This window comes from Staurois parvus, unplaced genomic scaffold (genome assembly GCF_062004578.1).
Source record: "Staurois parvus isolate SC_StPar_1 unplaced genomic scaffold, SC_StPar_1.0 ptg000145l, whole genome shotgun sequence".
Taxonomy (NCBI): Eukaryota; Metazoa; Chordata; class Amphibia; order Anura; family Ranidae; genus Staurois; species Staurois parvus.
Window position 1 is genome coordinate 6,337,293 of NW_028317941.1, and position 24,162 is coordinate 6,361,454.

Sequence of the window (24,162 nt, forward strand, 5' to 3'; positions counted from 1 at the left end):
ATTATACTCATGTATAATGGCATAGCAAACTTGCTAAAGTTTTACAAATACATTTACTTTCTTTGGTTGTATTATATCACATTTAAAAATATGTTTGTGCAGAATTTAGAGTAAAACTCCAGAACAATGATGCCTAGGTGACATGGACACTACCCTATGACACCAAGGGTGTACTTTATCAAGCTGGGCATGCCATCCCTGAAATCAAGGCATGTTCTTGTTTGGGTTTTACTTTTTTTTTTATAGGTATTTATATAGTGCTGTCAATTTACACAGCACTTTACATATATTATACATTCCCACAACTCCCAGGGAACTTAGAGTCTTGAGTCCCTATTTCACACACACACACAGATATATATATATATATATATATATATATATATACATATATATTTATATACTAAGGCCAGTTTTAAAATAAAAAAAGGTAGCGCTATGAAATTAAATATACAAATTAAATGGTGATAAAATTAAACAGTGAAAAAATTGTTTTATGTGACCAAAAAATGTCTTTAAGGATTTTCTCTTTCCATCAACAGTGAACAATGTCCATCACCCCAAAAACAGATTTGTGCAAATCCACCACCAACAGAAATGAATAAACTCATCAGAGCAAATTGCCAGTAAAATTATAAACCAGCAATTGCACTTTTTTGCTCTGGGAGCAATATTCTGATAAAATTAAACAGTGAAAAAATTGTTTTATGTGACCAAAAAATGTCTTTAAGGATTTTCTCTTTCCATCAACAGTGAACAATGTCCATCACCCCAAAAACAGATTTGTGCAAATCCACCACCAACAGAAATGAATAAACTCATCAGAGCAAATTGCCAGTAAAATTATAAACCAGCAATTGCACTTTTTTGCTCTGGGAGCAATATTCTGATAAAATTAAACAGTGAAAAAATTGTTTTATGTGACCAAAAAATGTCTTTAAGGATTTTCTCTTTCCATCAACAGTGAACAATGTCCATCACCCCAAAAACAGATTTGTGCAAATCCACCACCAACAGAAATGAATAAACTCATCAGAGCAAATTGCCAGTAAAATTATAAACCATGAATTGCACTTTTTTGCTCTGGGAGCAATATTCTGCAGGCAGACTCAGCGGTGACCAGCTTTTCAAATAATTCCTCTCTCAGCTTGTTGATGTAGCATTCTACAGGTCGGGGAGACCCAGATATCCAGACACTTATTTATCCTCTTTGGGAGCAATGCTCTGCAGATCTATAACCGCAGCAGCAAAAACTTCCAAACCGAATTCCAAGACTTCGTGCACAGGCTCAGAAAACGATCGTGTGATACCGTACGACGCGTTTATTCATAAAAACTCATCATAATCCACTCACATGGAACAGTGTCATGGTCGACACTGGCAACAACACTAGTGACGTTCATCCTTCCACCCTGTGAAGACGTCGGATGACGAAACGCGTGGGGTGGAGCTTCAGACTATCGTCACTACGTTCTGTAAGAGGCTGGCATGTTCAGCTTTCTGTGATTTTAACGAAATGTATTTGTTGCTAGTGTCGGCCATGACACTGTTCCATGTGAATGGATTATGATGAGTTTTTACAAAAGAAATCCCAATAAGTGTATATTAACTGGTTTGCGTAAAAATTATAGCATCTACAAACAATGATATACTTACTGGGAATTCTTTTCATATTAGTAATGGTTGCAATCAAAGACTTACAGTGGAACTGTAATGGTACGGCGGGAATTTTGACACTAACTGACACTGGGTGGGAACTGACTAACTGCCACTGACCTCTCTAGTGACACTAATACAGTGATCAGTGCTTATAAAAAGCATTGTCAATGTATTAATGTCACTGGGCAGGAAGGGGTTAACATTTGGGCGATCAAAGGGTTAACTACATGCCAGGAAGTGTTTTTACTGTGTACTGGATGGTGTTTTATTAGGAGATGTGGCAGTTTTTATCTTCCTGAGATAAAAACCAGCACATCCCCACTGACAGGAGAGAGATGGGTGTTGTTTACATTCACAGATCTCTCTCCTGTCAGTTGCTCCACTGATCGCTGGGTACTGGCCATGAATCGCTGGCTGGGACCTGGTGATAGACATGTAAGGAAGCCAATGGCAGCGCAGTTAGGCGGGCGTGCATGCAGGCCCCCTACACGGGAGAGCAAAATCTCATATATATATATATATATATATATATATATATATATATATATATATATATACACACACGCAATTCTTCACAGAGCGGCCACCCTGTAGCAGTAAAGCTACATGGACCGGTCCGCAACCCGCAACTGGATACAATTACACAGCTGGCTGATAAAAGAAAACGAAAACAGATTCCCCCATCTATACGATCGAGGTGGATGAAGGAATCCTCCCCACAGCACTATTGTATTCTGACAGAGGGGACTTATCGCTGTCAGAATATACTGATCAGTACTACAGCGCTGATTGAATGGAAATTTTACAACATTCCTGTTGAGAGAAGCCAATCATTAGATCGACTTGTCTCTAGTGAAAATGGCCATAGATTGAAATTTGGCAGGTCCCTGCTAAACTGAATTTCGATCCATCTATGACCAGTGTTTGTAAGGAAAGTTGCACTTTGTCCTGGAATGTAGTGAAAGATCAATGGTAAAGAATACCCTATCCCATAAAGGAAAATAAAAAAAACACCATTTTGGCTTGCACATGATTGAATGACTGAAATCAGCAGAGTTTCACCTTTTTTTACTAAGCTCTGGGAAAACTATCCCTGCAAAATGAATCAAATATATGGTAGTTCTGCAAAGAATCAAGTACAGAACACTCAGTTTAAGTAGAGTTACCAAGCACATGCCTTGCCCATCTGCCACTGCTACCTCCGTAAATGCAAGCCAAAGATATCAGTAGATTCAAACTAAACAATCTGAAACTTCACAGTTACTGTGCTACAACACACAGAAACTAGGGGGTCTATGTATAAATGTTTTAATTTGTGATTTAAACAGCTTACACCCACACATTTTCACATACAATTCAATTAAAGATACAATGATAGAAATGTGTTTTTAGAAACCTGCATAAAATTTAGTTCTACCCACACACTAGGCATAGAGAAAACAATACACTTATCACGGTAAAAGCTGAAATCTGGGTTACACAAATATTGTCTTACAACAACTATGTGTATTGCTGCTTGAATCTTTGTGTCATTTGTGCATTTCTACCAGATCTGTGCAGTAATCCAAGCATGAAAAACTCCAGCTCCTTGTCTGTGTGCAGGAGTTTCTTGTAATAAAGACCAGTAACTGCTGCCCTGTCTTGTACATGGCGAGTGGTCTTGTATCTTCCCAGGCACCCGGTAGTGGGTGGGTACATAATGGGTCCTTTCCACAGTTCTGCTCTCTGCATAGGCTGTGTGCAACCCATTGATTATATCACTGATACTTTTATAAAGTAATACCTAGGTTTGCAAAGAGATTTGGGGTACAGAAATTGGATTTATCTTTAGTGGCTAATGAGAAGTACATCTAAATAAAACGTTTTGCTCCTGGAGTTCATCTTTAAAGATTATGTCCAGTCACAGCCAGCAAATGGGGAATTATGGCCTGCAGTGGTGTGTGTGTGTGGGGGGGGGTAGTAGAATATTGAGAGATTAAATCCCCCTCTGCCCTTCTCTCCACCGTTTTCTTCCCTCAACCCCCTTCCCTATCTTCTTCCCCCTTCCTGCCTTCTCCCATCTTCTCCTTTAGCACCTTGCATTTTCCTTTTCTTTCTATTCTTTTATCTATTGTGGCTATGTCTGGCTGGCAACTTTTGTGTTCTGTAGTTAAGAATTTTTATGTATGAACATATCTTTTCTTGTAAATTGGCTGCAGAACAGGAACAGCCATAGTGTTTGTGTTTTGTTTTTTTTCTTCTGTAGTTTATGCTCTGTAATGATATTTGGATGCATTGATATTTTTATCCTTTTGACTCAACAATATCTTGTTTATTTTCTGTAATACCTGCCTTGTTCATATTGATATTTTGACATGTTGTACTCATTGCAACTTTTTCAATAAAAACTTTATGGAATTAAAAAAAAAAATATTATGTCCAGGTCTTTTGCAGGTTTACCTGGATTCCTGCCCCCTCAGGTACTGTGATCTTCCACACACAGTTCAAGCTATTCAGGTATGGCTCAGGGAATCCTGGAGACAGGATCGTTCCTTTACGTTCAGTCAGATTCCCACCGCATGGCACTAATTAACACAAATATTACAAAAATAATGTCAAGAAAATACGAAGAGTAAACATCATGTGCCTGCTTCTTCATATGTGAACAGTGCTATGGATTACACAGCCCCCCCCCCTCCTTTTTTTTTCTTGGTGTCATGCTTTCTAGACCTGTTCTTAGGGTTATTTGGGGTGCTGATTTTGAAAATTGTATTGGCTAGACTGCATCAGTTCTAGTGTCTTAGATATGGTTGAATTTATATAGTTAGTAGTCAGTTTTTCAAAAGATCCGGTCAGATCAACTTGTTCTTCTGTTACCTAGTTTGTGTTTTTGCATACGTACTTCCAACTGAAAGTTTACATAGGAAACATTAGATTCTAAAATGTAAGGTATTAACTGTAGTTATAGTTTTGATCATATAGGAGGTGTGTGTGTGTATATTCCCACTCATATTGTTTCATTTTTGCAGATTGAGCACCATAGAGGTTATAGATACTTTTTGTGTGTTTCTTTAATGCTATAAGGAATTTATGACAGGCATTCAAGTCAAACCGGGACTTGTAATTTTACAGATGTAAAAAGGGATGATAGCATGGCAGTACTACAGGCAGTAGTAAGTGGCAAGTGTGTCCTATTACTGACAGGTGGCGCACATGTCGTGGGCCAGTCCAGAGACCATTAATCAAGATGGCAGACAACAGTGTTAGTGCGTGCATAGAACAGCATGTGCAGATGAAGTTTCTTATGAATGAAAGCTTAAAACCCACAGATATCTACAGAAAACTTCAAGCACAGTACGGTTATTCTCAGCCACAGTTACACATTTGAATGGTGTAAACATTTCAAAGATGGCCGTACATCTGTCAGTGACATTCCTGGCCATGGTGGTTCCCAGCCCACAGCAGTCATTCTTGTGAACATGCAGTGTGTGGAACGCCTGATCCTGGACAAACAACAAACAACCTGTTGTGAATTTGCACAACAGACAAATCTTTCTGTGGGAACTGTTAACACAATCATGACAAAGTGAAGCAGGCTGGTTGAGGCGTACTGACAAAGCTTTCTATGCTGAAGCTTTCCGGGCATTAGTTAAACGTGGGGATAAGTGTTTACATGTAAAAAAATGAATGCAGTTTCCACTCCTTGAAATGTGTTCTTTTATTATATAAACTCAAAAGTCCTGGGTTGACTTCAATGCCCCTTGTAAATAAACCACTACATTAAAATATCCTGTTTTTTGGCAACCAAAGTGAGAAGTGTGTATGGCATTTATGCTGTGTCTCAAAAACTAGAGCTGATAGGAGAAAATTAGCGCCGTTTTTGGAATCAGTGGGTCAAATATAGCGAGGAATAGGTCTAGCATTCGATGCACCAAAATGTGTGTTGGCCTGTTGCTCATCAAAGCACTTTACACTGATGCTAAATAAAGATGCTTATGTTTTCTTCTTTGGTTTTCTCCAAATAGCATGGTCCAATAATAATTAATAAGGATATAAAAAAGCAGTCTGAAAGCAGCACATCATGTTTACCCCATTTTGAAAATAACAGTTATGATCAAAGCTGTAACTGAAACCCAGGGATCTTGTGACATTTTTAACAAGAGTCCCTTGTATCTCCTACAGCATTTGCCAATTTTAGTCAGATGTTTAATAAAATGAGGAATAGACTGCTATTTTAAATAAGCCTACTGGGGACTCGAATGGCAGATAACAAATTGTTAGCAAAGGTATGAAAGAAAATGAAAAATCTATCCTGTAAAAAAGGTAACACAGTAATCAATATGTGACTGACTAAAGCATGGGTACTTTATAACAACAGTTTAAATAGAGCATCCAAAAAAATCAACTGCAAATATAAGGTATTGTGCAATTTGTCATCAAAATTACAAGTCATATACGCACAAAAGAAATGAGATCTTGGCTACCTACCAACACACGAGGGCACCGAGGTGTTCCATTGTGCCAGAGCTCCAATCACAGCCTGACATTCAATGTTTTTGGAGCCTTGCAATGCGTAGCCAGGAATGCACTCAAACCTCACAACAGCTCCAACCGAGAAATCATTTCCAATGCGACGGCCATACTTGGGCTCTGGTACTGAACTGCATTGTGTGGCACTGGTACGAGGGACAGCTTGAGGGCAGAGCAATTAGAGCATAAGACAGGTAAAAAAATATAGAATAGTAAAAAGTTAAAGTACTGGATTAATCAGTCTGAATTGATGAAACTAGTGACAGTATGGCAAAAAACCCCATTTAGATTTAGATGTAATTAGGAAAAATTTAGAAAAATTTTTTTTTACTGATTTAATTTATTTATTTTACAGTACATAACAGTGGTTGACATATACAAAGCAGACCCATTTGAAGACATAAATGAAAATCCAAGACGCTCTTAAACAGCATCCCTCTTGGTTAATGGGGTCCCCTTGCCTTTACTCCAAGCCACCTGCTGACACTCACCTCACCAACCTGCCACTTGTTTTATGATAAATATTTTTTGCAACATCATTAGTTCCAAGAGACATGCTGTTCTGCCTCCCAAATATAATTATGTTTGTTAGGGTAGACTTACTAATGCAGTAGAGACTGTTCACTTGGGGCAATACGGTGTAGTTCTCCTTTGCAGGTTACCTGCATTTTGATATAGACTTCTATTGCATCAGGCAGTTTTTGTGCATTTTCTGAAAGCACACCATAAGTCCTGCATTCTGGAATTTTGGTGAGTTTAAAATGCACCAGAAACCGCCCGATGCAATAGTAATCAATAGCAAAACACGTAACCCACAAAAAAAAAAACCCTCGGTGCAGGAAAACCGCATCTGTGTGTAAATTGTGTGCAATTCATACAATTATGTGCCAGCAAAAGCCCTGTGTTTTTCATTTCCTTTGGACATAATTGGCTATTTAAAGTGTAAACCTTGGCCTGCCCCCAGCCTTCACTGAAAGTCTTAAATTCACCTGATCCAGTAAAATGTTAATTCCATAGGATTGAATTTGGGGTGTACTATGCACGCACAGGCCCTGCTCAGAAGATTTTGACAAGCAGCTCTGTGGCTTTGTGTTTGGCATCTTGCTGGATTGGGGACAGATGATTGAAACGTTCAGGATATAGCTACTGGGGGCTAACTATGTTACAATATTAAATGAACACAGCTTCACCTTTTTTCTCAGTTAAGTAAACACACACATTGCTATGTGAACAGTCTCTACTGCTTTAGTAAAGCCACCTACTAGGTTTCCCTACCCAGTAATTAATAAACCTGCCTCTATAGTTACAGGTGTTTTGTTATATAAAGTTTTTATATTTATACTCTTCTTTGGCTATTACAACTATTCAGATTTTTGGACAACTTGAAGATCACCCCCCACACATACCCTTTCCCCCCACCTTCCTGACATTCAGGCCTTTCATGCATCCCAGAGTCCTAAAGCACCCTCTAGCTCTTTGGTTTCCCTGCTCAAGACAAAAAGCTATCATTCCTATAAAAACACTGTTCAAAAACTACAGTTTATGTAGCTTCTGCGTCATGGATTAAATATGAAAGCTATACTATCAATCATGTTATTTCCAGCAGCGCAATAATAAATACAACCAGCTACATTGTACAAACAAATTAGACAAAGTAGAATATGACCCACTGGAAAATTATAATTTATGGCTACAGAATAAACTTCAAGTTGTAACCGTACCAAGACGCTTGACAACTATAGACAAGTTTGTATTAAAAAAAATTGATTGTGCATCTCATCAAGCCTTGGTATAGAGCCCAAAAGCAGATCACAGAGACAAACATGACATAGATTGCTGCAAGGTATATTTGCAGAGTCACAGCTGCCTGTTCTCTGTAGCTGTGCATTTGCCAAATCCTTCTCTCACTACATCCCTTTCCACTGTCCCAATCTAACCATGTGACAGTTTTTAATATCTGTATGAGAGTCCCTGATGGTTTCATGTACTGCTTGGATAGCCACAGGACATGACACACCATTTAGTTACCTACCTTGGTACACAAAATGAAATCCTTTGGCTGTGGCCTGTCCCTTGGTGCTGAACTTAATTAAAATCTGATTGGAAGTTGCAAGAGGTAGAGATTCACCTGTAACGGCAGAGCGCACGTGTTACAGAGCGGGGAGACCTGCCTCCTGTAGATAAACCTGCTGCTGGCATTTGTGATGTGAGGATGCTGATCTGATCACAGTGCGTGTGATAGACTGCAGGCAGCACAGAGCACTTGACACTCTGGCCATGGGAAGGCAATATTCTGGCTGGAGAAGGAGATGTGCTCAGAACACTAAACAGATAACTAAACTTACTTCTCTGTAGCTGCTGATGTGAAATATAATGATAATGCAGGTGCATTTTAGATATTGAAATGGAGAATGCAGTAGAAAAATAAATCTACTGTATATATAAAGTTCAATTATACTTTCTTCTAAGCCATATGGCCTGGTATCACATAAGGATAACTAACACATTTATGGGGCATGTTTATAAAACAGTGAATGTGAAATTCACCAAACATTCACAGGTGGTAAATCATTGACTGTATATTAAAGCATATGTACCAGGAAGATTCACCTGTCATGAATAATTAGTGAATGTCACATTGACACCTATATACAGTAAATGTGTCCCTACAGATGTTTTATTATATAAAGTATTTTATATCTTGTTCTTCCTTGACTATTACAACTCTTCTGAATTTTAGACCAGAAAAAGGCTGTTTGCTTAGGTGAATATGTAATAGAAAGCAACCCCATTATGGTCTGTCTAGTGACCATAATGGGTCAATAATAGTGGCATGTGTCATTGATCAACTAAAATGATTTCTGTGGAAGAAGGATATGCAATTTTATATGTAATGGACAGGCAAGAATGTTCATGGTAATGATCACTTTAAAAGTCAGCAGCTTTGCCCCTTGCACATTCATTCTATCTTTCCTCAGGCAATGCAGGCATTTAGTCTGATTGTCAGATGCCTAGATCTGTCAGACTTGACCACACATGCATAAGGCTAAAACCGTCGTAAATCAGGTCAACATTCTGGTTCTGCTGACTTACAAACATGTTTATGCTGCCCATATATACCAATGTTTTGTGTCATGTGAACTATGTGATCATTTTATCTCAATGAAAAGATCAGAGATGTGATGTGTTTATGGAACTGCATTATTATACTTAAAAAAAGTAAATATGATAAAACAGTGCAAAAGCAAATGGCATTTCAATGAGTTCTAGAATGCTAAATTTTAAAAATAAGCTAAAATGGAGCATCACCTGTGAAAAGATCCCATTACCCTATCCAGACAAAAAGCCCCCCCCCAATAAAAGTGGCATGATAGACATGGTCTTATAATGTGTCTGTCAATGTTTGTGGGAATATAATAACTTCTTCCTTTGTCTCTCAAGCTTCTCTAGAGCACTAAATCGATTAAAGATTTGCTGAACCATGTTACTGTATTGTTTGACAATTTCTGTGTGAGTTATTACATTGAAAACCAACTTCTGTACAAAGGGTGACTGCCTGTTACTTATGTCTTAAAATATACTGTATATTGCTCCTCTCCAGACTGACATTTTCCTTAGTACCTTGCTTGTTATCTGTGATCTAGGTCAACAGGTTTCAGCCAGTGGCATTTGTACCTTAGATGGGTTAATTGGGTGCCTTTTATAGTAAATAAATTTTGCAATTTAGAGATTTAGCAAAACAATATAATATTGGTTGTACATATGGTTGTTTAAAACATAGTGGAAAGTCTAAAAAACTCTTATACACAATTAGGGGTACTGATAATAAATGTGACCATGTCAATAGGTTTTTGAAAACAGGTGGCCCACACAAGGGGTATTTTGTAAACATTGGGTTTTTGAAAAAAAGGTACTAACTTTAACAGAGTTGAAAAACCACAATTTGTAATCAATACAACAATTTTTGCCATATACCTGTATGAGATCCAGATAGGGAGCTGAGAAGACGAGACTGTTCATTTGCTCCATCATGGACTTCAACTACATCATTGAGTGCTGTCTGGAAAAAAGTGAATTGCCCGAACACAACTAGAAAAAAGACAAAAACACATTTATGTTTACCACCTTAAAAATAAATTTTACAAACAGTAAATATACACTGCTGAAAAAATTAAAGGAACACTTTTTAATCAGAGTATCAAGTCAATTAAACTCCTGGGATATTGATCTGGTCAGTTAAGTAGCAGAGGGGGTGTTAAACAGTTTCAGCTGCTTTGGCATTAATGAAATTAACAACAGGTGCACAAGATGGGCAACAATGAGATGATCCCCAAAAAAAGGAACGGTTTTATAGGTAGAGGCTAATTACATTTTTTTCTTACTCATCTTTTCTGACTGTTTTTCACTAGTTTTGCATTTGGCTAGGGTCAGTGTCACTACTGGTAGCATGAGGCGATACCTGAACCCTACAGAAGTTGCACAGGCAGTCCAACTCCTCCAGGATGGCACATAAATATGTGCCATTGCCATAAGGTTTCTGTGTCTCCCAGCACAGTCTCAAGAGCATGGAGGAGATTCAAGGAGACAGGCAGTTAATCTAGAAGGTCATTAGCCCAACAGCAGGAACAGTATCTGCTCCTTTGTGCAAGGAGGAACAGGATGAGCACTGCCAGAGCCCTACAAAATTTCCTCCAGCAGGCCACTGCTGTGAATGTCTCTGACCAAACCATCAGAAACATACTTCATGAGGGTGGCCTGAGGGCCCGACGTCCATTAGAAGGCCTGTGCTCACTGTCTGGCACTATAGAACTTAATTGGCATTTGCCATTGAACACCACAGATGGCAGGTCCATCACTGGCACCATGCACTTTTCACAGATGAGAGCTGGTTCACCTTTACAGGCTAGACAATGGCACCCTGACTGCCATTAGATATTGGGATAAAATTCTTGGACCCATTGTCATACTCTACGCTGGTGCAGTGAGTCCTAGGTTCCTCCTGGTGCACGACAATTCCCGGCCTCGTCTGGCGAGAGTATGCAGGTAGTTCCTGGAGGATGGAGGAATTGCTACTATTGAATGGCCCCCATGCTCGCCTGACCTAAATCCAATAGAACACCTCTGGAATATCATGTTTTGGTCCATCCAACACCACTAGGTTGCATCTGTCAGATTGCCCTGGTCCAGATCTGGGAGGAAATACCCCAGGACACCACCCGTTGTCTCATTAGGAGGATTCCCCGACATTGTCAGGCATGCATACAAGCACGTGGGGGGCCATACAAACTACAGAGTACCATTTTGAAGATTGAAATTTCAGCGAAATGGACTAACCTTCTGCATCATTTTTTCACTTTGATGGAGATGAAAATTATCAACCTACAGAGGACTGAATTCAAAGACACCCCGAAAATCAAACGATGGAGCATTCTTACATTCCTAACACATTACCCAGTCCATATCAGTATTGATATCCAGCATGATATTTTTCCCCATTGAGATTTGATGTGTTTTCAAAGTGTTACACACACATACAAGCGCGCAAAATAATTATTTGATCCCCTGCAGATTTTCAAAGTTTGCCCACTTACAGGTGAAAAAACATGATTCAGATGTTATAAATTGAGTTGCAGTTCAGTAAGTAAAATAAGTATTTGATCTCCAAACAAAACATGACTTAGTACTTGGTGGAGAAAGCACAGACGTAAGATGTTTCTTGTAGTTGGTTACCAGGTTTGCACACTTCTCAGGAGGGATTTTGGTCTACTCTTCTTTACATATCTTCTCTAAATCCTTAAGGTTTCTTGCCTGTCACTTGGCAACTTGAAGTTTCAGCTCCCTCCATACATTTTCTATAGTTTTAAGGTGTGGAGACTGGCTAGGCCACTCCATGGCCTTAATGTGCTTCTTCTTGAGCCACTCCTTTGTTGTTTGATGGTAAGTTTTGGGTCATTGTCATGCTGGAAGACCCATCCATGACCCATCTTCAGTGTTCTGGCTGAGGAAAGAAGGTTCTCATCCAAGATTTTACAATACATGGCCCCGTCCATTGACCCTTCAATGCGGCAAGTTGGCCTGTACCTTTAGCAGAGAAACAGCCCCAAAGCATATTGTTTCCGCCTTAGTGCTTGATTGTAGGAATGGTGTTCTTTGGGTCATAGTCAGCATTTTTGTTCCTACAAGTTGAGTTAATGCCAAAGAGCTAAATTTTGGTCTCATCTGACCACAGCACTTTCTCCCAATCCTTCTCTGTATCATTTAGATGTTCATTGGCAAATTTCTGACGGGCCTGTACATTTGCCTTCTTGAGGAGGAACTTTCAGGCTTTCGAATCCATGGTGGCATATTGTGTTACCAATGGTTTGTTTGGTGACTGTGGTCCCTACTGCCTTGAGATTATTCACAAGCTAGTTCTGGGTTGATCCCTCACTTATCTCATGATCATCCTTACCACACGAGGCAAAATCTTGCATGTAGCTCCAGACCAAGGGCAATTGATGGTTATTCTGTATTTCTTCCATTTGCAAATAATCACTCCAACAGTTTTCTCCTTCTCACCAAGCTTCTTGCTCATGGTCTTGTAGCCTATTACAGCCTTGTGCTGGTCTACAATCTTGTCCCTGACATCCTTTGACAGCTCTTTGGTCTTGCCCATGATGGAATGGGCATTTGAATGGAAGAGATTCTGTGGACAGGTGACTTTTAAACACATAACAAGTTGTTGTTAGGAGCACCTTCTTAAAATGACAAGACAAACCTGTGTAACACATGAGCACATAGCCAGTTTGTGGGAGCCAGAATTATTGTTGGTCAGCAGGGGATCAAATACTTATTTTACTCACTGAACTTATAACATTTGTATCATGTGGTTTTTCAGGATTTTTGGTTGATATTCTGTCTCTATCATTTAAATACGCCTATATAAAAAATTATAGACCCTTCATTTCTTGGTAAGTGGGCAAACTTCAAAATCTGCAGGGGATCAAATACTTATTTTCTCCACTGTATATATTATACAGAATATCACAAAATAATTGCTAATTGTCTTAGTTTCCCAATTTATTAGGAATACTTGCCTTTCTTTTCTTGTGAAACTATACAGGCTGTCACTGCCTATTCAAACAGTACAACCTCCGCCTCTAGACTACCACTGCTAACCAAGTCCAGAAAATGTTAGTTGTGTTCATGTCATGCTGATCTTGGCTGTGAGTGTGTATTTTCCATTTTTTTTTATCACAGTGTTTACCATAAATTTCTTTTATATGGTTTTCACATGCTTGCTCATAAATATTTTTGTTGTTGTATGAAATGAAGATTGGTAGATCAGCCAATAGTGGGAGACCACAGTTGCTTAGTGTAATCTCTCTGTTTCTAACTGTTGAGATAAGATATCAGCTACCCACTAAATGCATTGTTTTCAATGAGTCTTCTGAATCATGAACTTACTATATATATTGTAAGAAGAAACAGTAAAGCCCCATACATACAATGAGAATATTGCACAACCGTGTTTTTTTTAATGCTAGTCTCAGATCAAAAGTGAAGAGGTTACGAAAATTCTTGCACGACAGAAAGAAAATTTGGAAGTGATGTAATGTATTTGTATTGTATTTTTTTATGAAAACAGTACTAGTTAAATTAAAATCATGCGATCTGGTATTGTATGAGAAAAATGTTCATGCTTGTCCCTTCAAATAATTTTGGATGAAAGCTGTGTACTAACGAACAGATAATCGTACGATCACTTCAAAAGCAGCATTTTTCATACGATTTGCTGAGAGAGTGTACTGGGCTTAAGGCTAGTTTTACATCTATGCAGATTTTGGTTGATGCATTTTCTGGGTGCATTTTGTGGGGTTTTTTTCACACCCATTTTTGATGCATTATTTTTTGAATTTTTTATGCATTTTTGCGTTGTGTTTTGTGTGACTTTAGCTGGTTGTCAAGGAGCGGGCAGCTACTGGCAACCTTAACAACCAGTAAGCAACATAACAAAAAATAAGGAAAAAAACAGTGTGGGCTCCCCCTAATCATTACCGGGCCCTTCGGGTCTGATATAGACTTTGGAGGGGACCCGATGCTGTATTTTTTTAAAAATCCATACCAGACCCTTATCCAAGTATGCAGCCTGGCAGTGAGGAAAGGGGGGAACAAGAGAGCGCATCCCCCCCTCTTGAACTATACCAGGCCATATGTTCTCAACATGGGGGGGGGTTTGAGGCAGGGGGCTCCCCCCAAAGGACCTTGTCCCTATGTTGAGGAGGACAAGGGCCTCTTCCCACAACCCTGGGCTGTGGTTGTGGGGGGTCTGCGGGAGTGAATTATCAGAATCTGGAAGCCCTTTTAACAAGCCCCTCAGATCCTGCCCCCCCATGCAAATGAGTATGACTACTCATTAACAAAAAAATGTTAAAAGTTTAAAAAAATGCAACAGCTTTTGACCTTTATTAAAAAAAATTTTAAATTGTCCCCAGAAGTAGATTAAAGGTCAATCATGATGAACACTGCCACTGCTGATCCAAAGAAAAAAAAAGTGCTCTGTTCCCAACAAAGGCTCCTACCGTCAGATTGCTCTTAAATAAGCCGAGGGGGGACAATTTTTTTTTTTTGTTTGTTAGTAAAGGACTTGTCAAAAACTTTTCTTGAGTTACTATGTACCCCATACTCATTTACATGGAGGGAGGGATCTGGGCATGTGGCCTGGTATGGTTCGGGCGGGGGGGGGGGGGCGCTCACTCATCTCCCCTTTCCTGACCTGCCGGGCTGCATGTTCAGATAAGGGTCTGGTATGGATTTTGGGGGGGAACTCACACCGTTTTTTTAAACATTTTGGCATGGGGTTCCCCTTAAAATCCATACCAGACATGAAGGGCATGGTATGAATTGGGAGGGACCTCACACTGTTTTTCCCCGATTTTTTAATTTCTTTAATTGCCGGTGATAGGTTTGTTTATATTCAGCTGTCAGCGGAAACCACACTGACAGCTGATGACTCACCGGTTGCTAAGGACACAGTGGCCACAACCAAGTTGTTTACTGGTTGTTAAGGATGACGGTGCCAGCCTGCTCCTTAACAACAAGCTTAAAGTCATACAAAACACAACATGCAAAATGCATAGAAATGCATCAAAAATGCAATACTTTTTTTTGGTGCAGTTCCATTGATGTCTATTACACTCAAAACGTAATTTTCTGTGGGAAAAAAAGTCCCCGACCCTTTCAAAAATCCACAAAGACTCAAAATGTGCAGATGTGAACTAGATCCATAGGAAATCGTGTAAAACATGGACTGTTGTGCGTTTCTGAAAACTGGAAAACGCACTGAAATCAGCATAAGTGTGAACTTGGGGTAAGTGCCATTGTGAACACAGAACCTAAATTACTGATAAGCAAATACAGCTACCCTTTTGTACATATTTACAGATAACTAAAGGAAAACATTTTTTTAAAGCTTTTGATAGAGTAGCGAGAGATTAGCTCACCTTTCAGGTTTTTAATTCTGTGTGCCCCCAAAAGAGAAATCCACTTTCTCTTTGAAACCTGTTTACCATTATCACCATTATCACCAAGAGTGAAATTAACCACTTCCCCTCTGCCCTATAGCAAAAATACTGCTACAGGGTGGCAGGGGTGTGCAAAATCACGTATAAATACGTGATTTTGGAGTTCCGGGTAGTTCTGCCATTTGCGACCTCGGCTGTCATTCACTGGTTCCCGGCCGGTGATTATTCGCCGGCACCCGGTTATTGCTGAGTATTGCCGATGGGGGAGAGAACTGTATGTATACAATACAGTTCTCTCCCCTAGCAGCACCTGCACACTGCTTTATGTGGCTCCACATAGCAGAGCCATACAAAGCAGTGTGCTTACAGTGGAAAGCCTACACACAGCCTCAGTAAAACACGCAAAGCACACAGCTAACCCTTTGATCACACCAGATCAACCCCTTCCTGCCCATTGCCATTAGTACAGTTTCAATGCTTTTCATTAGCACTGATCACTGTATTGGTGTCACTGGGGATGTAAGTGACACCAAGTCAGTTCCCCCCAGTGTCAGAATGCCTGCCGCAGTCCCCCTATAAGTCGCTGATCGCCGCCATTACTAGTAAAAAAAAAATTCCAGTACATATACCGCCATTTGTAAATGGTAAACTTTCATGTAAATCAATTAATTTACACATATTGGGATTTTTTTTAGCAGAGACATGTAGCAGAATACATTTTGCTCTAAATTTATGACAACATTTTATTTTTAAAAATTTTTTTATTGGACATGTTTAAAGTGTTACTAAACCCACAACAGTAAAATCAATCTGTATATGCAGTAAATCATGCCTGTTATACTCACTCTGGAACCTAAGGGGTTAATCCTCTGCATTGTGTAAAAAGGATGTTTAATCCTTTCTTCTCTGGCCCTCCTCTTGTTGAAATGACCACTTGATACAGACTGAACTCGTGGTCATATACACATGCTCAGTTTGGTGTGTTTTGCTAGAGAGGTTTTTATTTTTTTCTTGGGAGGGTGCATATGATCAGCACACGGTCAATCAGCACCATTCAGACAGAGGGTCAAAGGTTTCACATCCTCCTAGAGCAGAAAGAAAACTCATCCTACAAGCTTTAATCAGTGCTCTGCTGAAGTCACAAGACTACTCTAACTGCTGATGAGAAAAGGTATTTAGCAGTTTATATTTACTAACATAATTGCATTTCCATGTTCTGTGTACTATGGGAGACCAAATATAATGAATGCAGGCTCCTGGGTTTAGTATCACTTTAATAGTAAAAAGTCAAAAATATTGTTTTTTTTCTCAAAATTGTCAGTCTTGTTTTGTTTTTAGCGCAAAAAATAAAAAATGCAGAGGCGGTAAAATAACACCAAAAGAAAGCTCTATTTGTGGGAAAAAAGGATGCAAATTGCATTGCGCATGACCATGGAATTCTCAGTTAAAGTAACGCAGCGCCTTAATGCAAAAAATGGCCTGGTCAGGAAGGGGGGTAAATGCTCTGGAGGGCAAGTGGTTAAAAGAACATCCTGTTCTGGAACAGGAATAGAGGAGAATCAAGGATTCCCTTACATTGGAGGAATTTCCTCTCACTTCTTGTTTTGGCTGTGGGGCAGAATGTGAAGGGAATTTCCCAATGGCATGCAGATGGCAAAAAAATAAAAAAACTAACAGAGGTTATAGCCCTCCCTTACTCTATTCAAAATGAAAATAAAGTTTTGCATTTAGTTCTATGTTAACATTTTACATACAAAATTGCACAGTGCACTGGCAGCAATAAAAACAAACCACTGCTCTCCAAAAGGAGCCCAGGTGTCAGACAAGTAAAAGAGTCTTCATTCCGGCTCCATCCATGTCATGTCACGAACCCGTTTTTAAAGCATACTGTTAGGTTAATTTGGTTTGTTTGCAGGCTGGCTGGCAAGTTAGAGAAGGGAATTTTTCTTTTTTGTTGTTTGACATGCATCGCCCTTCCATGTGCTCCTTGATGTAATGGCCAGTTATAGACCGGGGCAGTGGCCATTTTTTTTACTGTTGAATTGTTGGTCAAAGGGGCACACTGGACACCTTAGCTGCCATTGTGCCACATGATGGGTGTCCAGTGCACTCCTGTACCTTTAAGGAAGGGTGGGCTCCCTCAGGTCCATCTGCCCTTGGTCTATCCATAAAATACATGTGCCTCTACTATGGGGGCTCTTGAAATTGGAGTTACGAACTACAGAATACTGGCGTGCCATGGCGAGGCTCTGTAGCTTACACATGTATTTGCAAATGTGTGCTAACTAAACCCCTCTTTTTAATGCATACTGTTAGACAGGTTAATTCGGTTTGTTTGCAGGCTGGCTGGCAAATTAGAGCTGGGATTTTTTTTTTTTTGTTGTTTGCCATGTGTCACCCTTCCATGTGCTCCTTGCTGTGATTGCCAGTGGCCATTTTTTTATTCTGTTGTATTACTGGTTGAGGGGGCACACTAGACACCTTAGCTGCCATTGTGCTATATGTTGGGTGTCCAGTGTGCTCCTGTACCTTTAAGGAGGGTGGGCTCCCTCAGGTTCACCTGCCCTTGGTCTATCCATTAACTACATGTGCCTCTAATATGGGAGCTCTAAAAATTGGAACATTAGGAACTACAGAATACTGGTACTGGGGTGCCAAGAAGAGGCTCTGTAGCTTACGCATGTATTTGCAAATGTGTGCTACCTAAATATCTGTTTTTAACGCATACTGTTAGACAGGTTAATTCGGTTTGTTTGCAGGCTGGCTGGCAAGTTGGAGCTGGGAATTTTTCTATTTTGTTCTTTGACATGCGTCACCCTTCCATATACTCCTTGATGTGATGGCCAGTTATAGACTGGGGCAGTGGCCACAGGGCTTCCTGATGGACTTTCCCTGTGCCAGCACCCTACTAGTATGAGTTACTGGAGCTAATTAGTCTGGGGACTTGGTGTGGGACCCAAGCTTTCTTTGGTCACCATCATTGTACATGATGTACATAGTGAGATTATTTACATCAAACAGATATCTTTTATATTTTTATCTAACATAAAAAGTATGCAGAAAGTGAGGTCTGAATTCTTAATTCGCTTCCTTGTTCTGAGTCAATGACTCAGAAAGCACTAGAAGCAGGCACATAGCATTAGCAATAAAAGAAGAGCAGTGACGCCCTATCTACTTTTTTCATTACAGAATTCCTTTAACTGAGTTCAAATAGTAAAAAATAAATAAATCAATCAAACCTCATAAAGAAAGGTTTCATCTAGTACTACCAGAAAGGGCAGGCAATGATGTAACATTTGACATGCCTCTAGGCCATTTTGCTTTGATAAATGAAGGCAAGCATTGAAACAAAAGAGGTTCCCTTACAGTGCTGCACACACTCAATCAATACAGCAGTGAACAGTTCCATAGCACCCATATAGCTATTTGATAGATGCTTATGGTCCATATAAATAATCATTTCTCAGATTTCACTCCAGTTTACAAGGAGATGAAATAGTCAAGGTCTGGGCAAACCTGCAGGAGAATAAAGTTCCTCAATCAAGTTAATGTAAACATGGAGATGGTGTTGCGCTCCCCTGGGCCACTGATTGCTATGCTACTTTATATCCACATCATACATATTATGCAATTCTGACGTGCTTATTTTACACCACATCAGGCCAGAAGGAAAAATAGCCTATGCTACCTATTGCACAATTCTGCTTGCTTTCAAATATTCTCACTATGCCAAAATGATCATTTAGTTGCACAAACACTGAAGAAAAATCATACAGCACTTATGATTATAAAGAGATTCGTTGTGCTAAAAATACAAAGAAATAGAAACAAATGTACGGTCATAAAAATAATCAAGGTTTGACACAGTAATTTGCCTTATAAAATTAGCTAGAGAAAATTATACCCTTTTTTTTAGATTGATCTTAAAATGATGAGAGCTGTTCTTTGAAATGTATTTGCTTTCCCCTCTCTTGCGATGAATGTGATAGCAAGCGGTTAGAGCAGTGAGGGGCTGCAGTACATGGCATGTATTGAACGGGCACTGGGAGATGTGTCTATTGATCAATAGTGACTTTGAAGATTTTTTTTTATTTTTCTCACCACTTCAGAAATCAAACAGAGAACAGTTACATAACCTGAACATGAGGATGTACAAAACAGTTCTAGAAAAAAAAACTCTGCACATAATGTGGTAAAGCATCACAAACAGAGCCAAGATCAGCACATTTGAACAAGCTATTTCTGGGAGAGAGAGCACCAGGATCAAGTCAACAGGGTCATTTCAGCATGTCTGTAATGTCCTGTAGGAAACCTACTATTTTATTTTGGAATTATTACTTTAGAATGTGAAAGGTCCATCTTACATGTGTGGATCATTTTTGTATTTGGAATAACTTCAAACTGAACACCTGGCAAATATAATAACACCGATAAATTCTGTTATATTTTTTCTTTTTTAAATAAGCATTTAATGTATTTTTAAAAGTAACTTTTGAATGTGAATTTAATTGGGTCTTCTGTAATATATGGCACTGAAGCACTTAGACTAGAAGAGGAAAGCCAGAACTTGGTGCCACTCAGATGTGCTGTATGGTATGAGAGAGCAGAGAGACAACCTCATCAGCAAGTTGCTGCTCCTTCACTGTTCAGTCACAGACAGGCAAAAGGAAAAGTAACTCGCTTTGATGCTTAAAATGGAACTTCACCTGAAAAGGGAAGTTCTGATCATCCTCTTCTTTCCCCCCCCTCACTCTTTATTGTAAACATTATTTTTTCTAGGAGTGGATACCTAGTTTTGACAGGTATCCACGTCCACTTTTTGTCTAGGCAAGCTGATTGGAAGTTCAGCCCCCCTCCGTACCCACAACCTCCTTTGACACTTCACAAGTCCCAGCAGTCTGTGGCATCATTCTGAAAGTGCAATTCCACTCGCAGATGTGCAGTGAGGAGGTGGCTGTGAAGCCTCAGGGAATCACAGTAAGCTTCTCACAGTCAACCTGGCGGCATTGGGAACTCAAAGATTGGCAAAGAACTGGCCTGGGTGAAGACAGTGCTAGATCCTTAGGATGGCAAGTATCTTTTTTTATTAAAAGTCAGCAGCTGCAGTATTTGTAACTGCTGACTTTTAATTTTTTTAAACCTGATCGGAGCTCCTCTTTGGCTACAGTTGACTAAGTCTGGTCACCAGGCTATTAGGACTGAGTACATATCAATATAAACTCTATAAACAGAAACTCAAATTCTTTGGCAGGTAAACCCACTACCATATATATATTTAATGGTACATTTAGATTTGTCTGGAGTTTAGATTTAATTAATCATATCAAACTGAATCATTTCCAATTGAAAACATATTCTGTTTTAGTTTCTTACCATAATCCTTAGGAACAACTATGAAGTAGGAGCAGCTCTGTCCAGATGTGTAGTTGCTGGGGTAATTAGGGGAAAGAATCACTCCTTCTTGGCTGACGTACTGTCCACCGCAGGGAGCTAGGAAGTAAGAACATGATGTAAGGTCCCTTACTAAAAAAAATGATTCCCAACATGATGAATGTTCGAGTTTACCTTCTGACACCATGCCAGTCATGCCTGAATGGTAAAAGCCCACCATGGGGTATTTTACCTACACCTGATCTTAGTAAGTATAAAATTCAGTTTACCAGCTACCTGAATTAGTAGTACTATAAGAATACTGAGTGATTGAGGTATGACCAGAACTTGATATTAACACAATATTTTAAGCAGAACTGAACCCACCAATTTAACAATTTCAAAAAACAGTTAAATTACTGGCATGCCAGGATTGCTACCACTCATATTTGCTTGTGCATTCAACCAAACTGTCAAGCCATCAATTGGCTGGAGTCATAAATGATCACATGTGCAGCATCATAGCAGTTGCATATCAAACAGAGGCTTAGGCCCCTTTCACATGTGCAGACCGTTTGTCCGTTTTTCATCCATCCTTTGATGGCTGAAAAATGGAGATCAATGCATTTCTATGGAAAATAGAGGTAAACGGATGATCATCTGTTTACATCCTTTTACATCTGCATACGTCAACATCCTTTTTTGATATGGATCAAAGCCATATTTTTGTTCCGTTAAAAAATGGAACGGGTGCAAAAACAAAAGTAAACACACAAACAGTCTGTTTTTGCATCCATTGGTAGTGGATGTGAATACTGATTTAAAAACTGATGAAAAACAGATGGTAAACTGATGAAAAACTGATGCAAACTCCATCTTTTTTTTCTTTGAAAAAACATGACTTAACTGATGAAATGAACGGCTCGCACGTGTGAAAGGAGCCTAAGCTTCCTTGGCTGAATAGGATAGAAGGGGTTAGTTCCGCTTTAATTTTATATCTGTACTGGCAAACTTGTATAACCACTGATGGACATATCTCAAATAATGTGTAAGTGGCCTCATCAATGCATATTACATACTGTATTTAAAGGGTACATTTTCAGACCTGCAACCGATAGTGATTTCTAGTTGTATTAACTTTTTGCTTTAAGTACTACTTTTATTGAGCTGCTTCTGCTCAATGCTAACAAGGACCCTAACAATTTTTGTAAATGTCTGATATGAAAAGTTAGTTAAAGATCAGTCATTTCAATTCTTCAATGAAACTTGCCATATTCTGTGTAATGTAATTATCTCATATGATCATGAGCTGCATCTAGTGTCCATAATGTGTTATTTTCCCTGATTAAGGTATTAAAAAAAACTACCACATTGCAGCTTCTAGATAGTGTTTACAATAATAGGAGATACACAGAATCCTGCAAGTTTTATTGGAGCTGTGTGAATGTTTGTCACATTTACTCGGTGAACTTTTTATATGTATACACCAAATGTAGCTTTGATTGATGTATAGACCCTCTATTACAAATAACCTTTAAATTACAATTTCAAGTAAGTCCCCTTTCACATGGATGTTCTGATCAGGTCCGCCTGTCCATTTTTCAGGCGGATCCGATCGGAACCTCTATTCTCCTCTATGGAACGGCAGGTGTAAACGGACATGTGTCCATTTACACCGCCAACATCCAATCCGATCCACCTAAAAGAGACAGACGGGGATCCATTCCCCTTCCTTCCGTCGGATCAGAAGGGATGGCAGTAGGATGGAAATTGACTGTCAGTCTGTTTCCATCCAACCGGCCATAGAGGACAGCAGGCTGTGTCTGTGTCAGCTCTGCAGCAGTGGAGCGGACACGGATCTGTTATCCGCTTGCTCAGCGGGGATCAGTGGAGGGATTCCACGCTGAGCAAGTGGGTCTGCTGACAGGTCTGCCCTGTGTGAAAGGGGCCTAACTGTATACTATGAAAATCAGGAACAGGAAAAATCATACATTCCCCTTAACAAAGACAGGTGTCAAGGAAGTAAATATAAATGAAGTGGAGAAGAGATGTGCATATTGCCTTCCTATGGTTCAACTGTGGGTATAAGCAGGGCGGGTGCTAGACTATTTTGTGCCCTAGTCAAGACCAGCTACTTGCACCCCCCCCCCCCCAAAAAAAAACAAAAAAAAAAAAAAAAAACAGAAAATATTAAATCAACAAAACATGAAACTGCTAAATTTCTTTTAATTTGCAAAAATAAGTTCCAGCACCAATATTAAAGACAAACTCAGTGTCAAAGACAGACTGTATCTGTGGCTGGCAGTGACAGTTACAGTGAATGGAGGATAATGGATCCACACTCTGACAGGCTGGAATTCCCCAGGCAATGGGGGAAGATAAAATGCTGTGACAGCAGGCATCTGAACTGAGCGATCCCACACAGTGACAGATCCGACACAACACACCACCACCAACATTGATACAGATCAGCAGGCACAGCAGGTGCTAGAAGAGTGATATCATCACTCACTGACACACTGCACATGTGATGGATGTCCGGCCGGCTGGGTCATACTCACATAGACATGAGACATCAGAGACATTACCTTCCTCTGCAGACGCAGCTCCACCTCCGCTGATGAATGGGAAGAGAAAGGCTGAAATGCCACAGTGATCAGAAGCCCCTAGCCAGCTTGCAGTAAGGGACTGAGTCTGAGAGGAACACTGGAAGGCGTGGTAGCTCAGCTGCTTCACTGGCCCCAGACACCCAGCATCTTCCTCTGTCCTTTCTTCCTCCCTTCTGCCACCCTTCCTCTCAGCTGAAGACTCATGACATGATGACGTCTCACACAGAGAGTGCCGGCCTGTGCTGCGTCCAGGCAACCCTAGGTGGCAGTGCACCCTAGGCAGCCGCTAGTTTGCCTAGTGGAAGCACCGACCCTGGGTATAGGATTGTGTATATGGGATTGTATAATTTTTTTTTCCTTATTATTGGCTGAACTAGATGAACTTGTGTCTTTTTTCAACCAGACAAACTGACTAACTATGTAACTGCATACTCTAGAAATGACAACCTTCGTTGCCTAAATGGATAAAAGTAAATAGCAATTCTACAGGAATATTTACTGTTATACATTTA

General features: G+C 39.7%; 1 protein-coding gene across 3 annotated transcripts in view; it reads right to left on the reverse strand.

Annotated features, from left to right (window-relative positions):
- The window catches only part of CSMD2 (CUB and Sushi multiple domains 2), a 1,275,366-nt gene that overhangs the window by 144,498 nt on the left and 1,106,706 nt on the right, over window positions 1-24,162 (reverse strand). For all 3 annotated transcript variants that reach the window (XM_089673879.1, XM_089673878.1, XM_089673880.1), the window contains 5 exons: window positions 21,045-21,161; window positions 10,144-10,257; window positions 8,201-8,296; window positions 6,127-6,330; window positions 4,099-4,223 (listed from right to left, as the gene is read on the reverse strand). In XM_089673879.1, coding sequence (XP_089530005.1) covers window positions 4,099-4,223; window positions 6,127-6,330; window positions 8,201-8,296; window positions 10,144-10,257; window positions 21,045-21,161 — 656 coding nt within the window. The remainder of the gene's footprint in view (window positions 1-4,098; window positions 4,224-6,126; window positions 6,331-8,200; window positions 8,297-10,143; window positions 10,258-21,044; window positions 21,162-24,162) is intronic.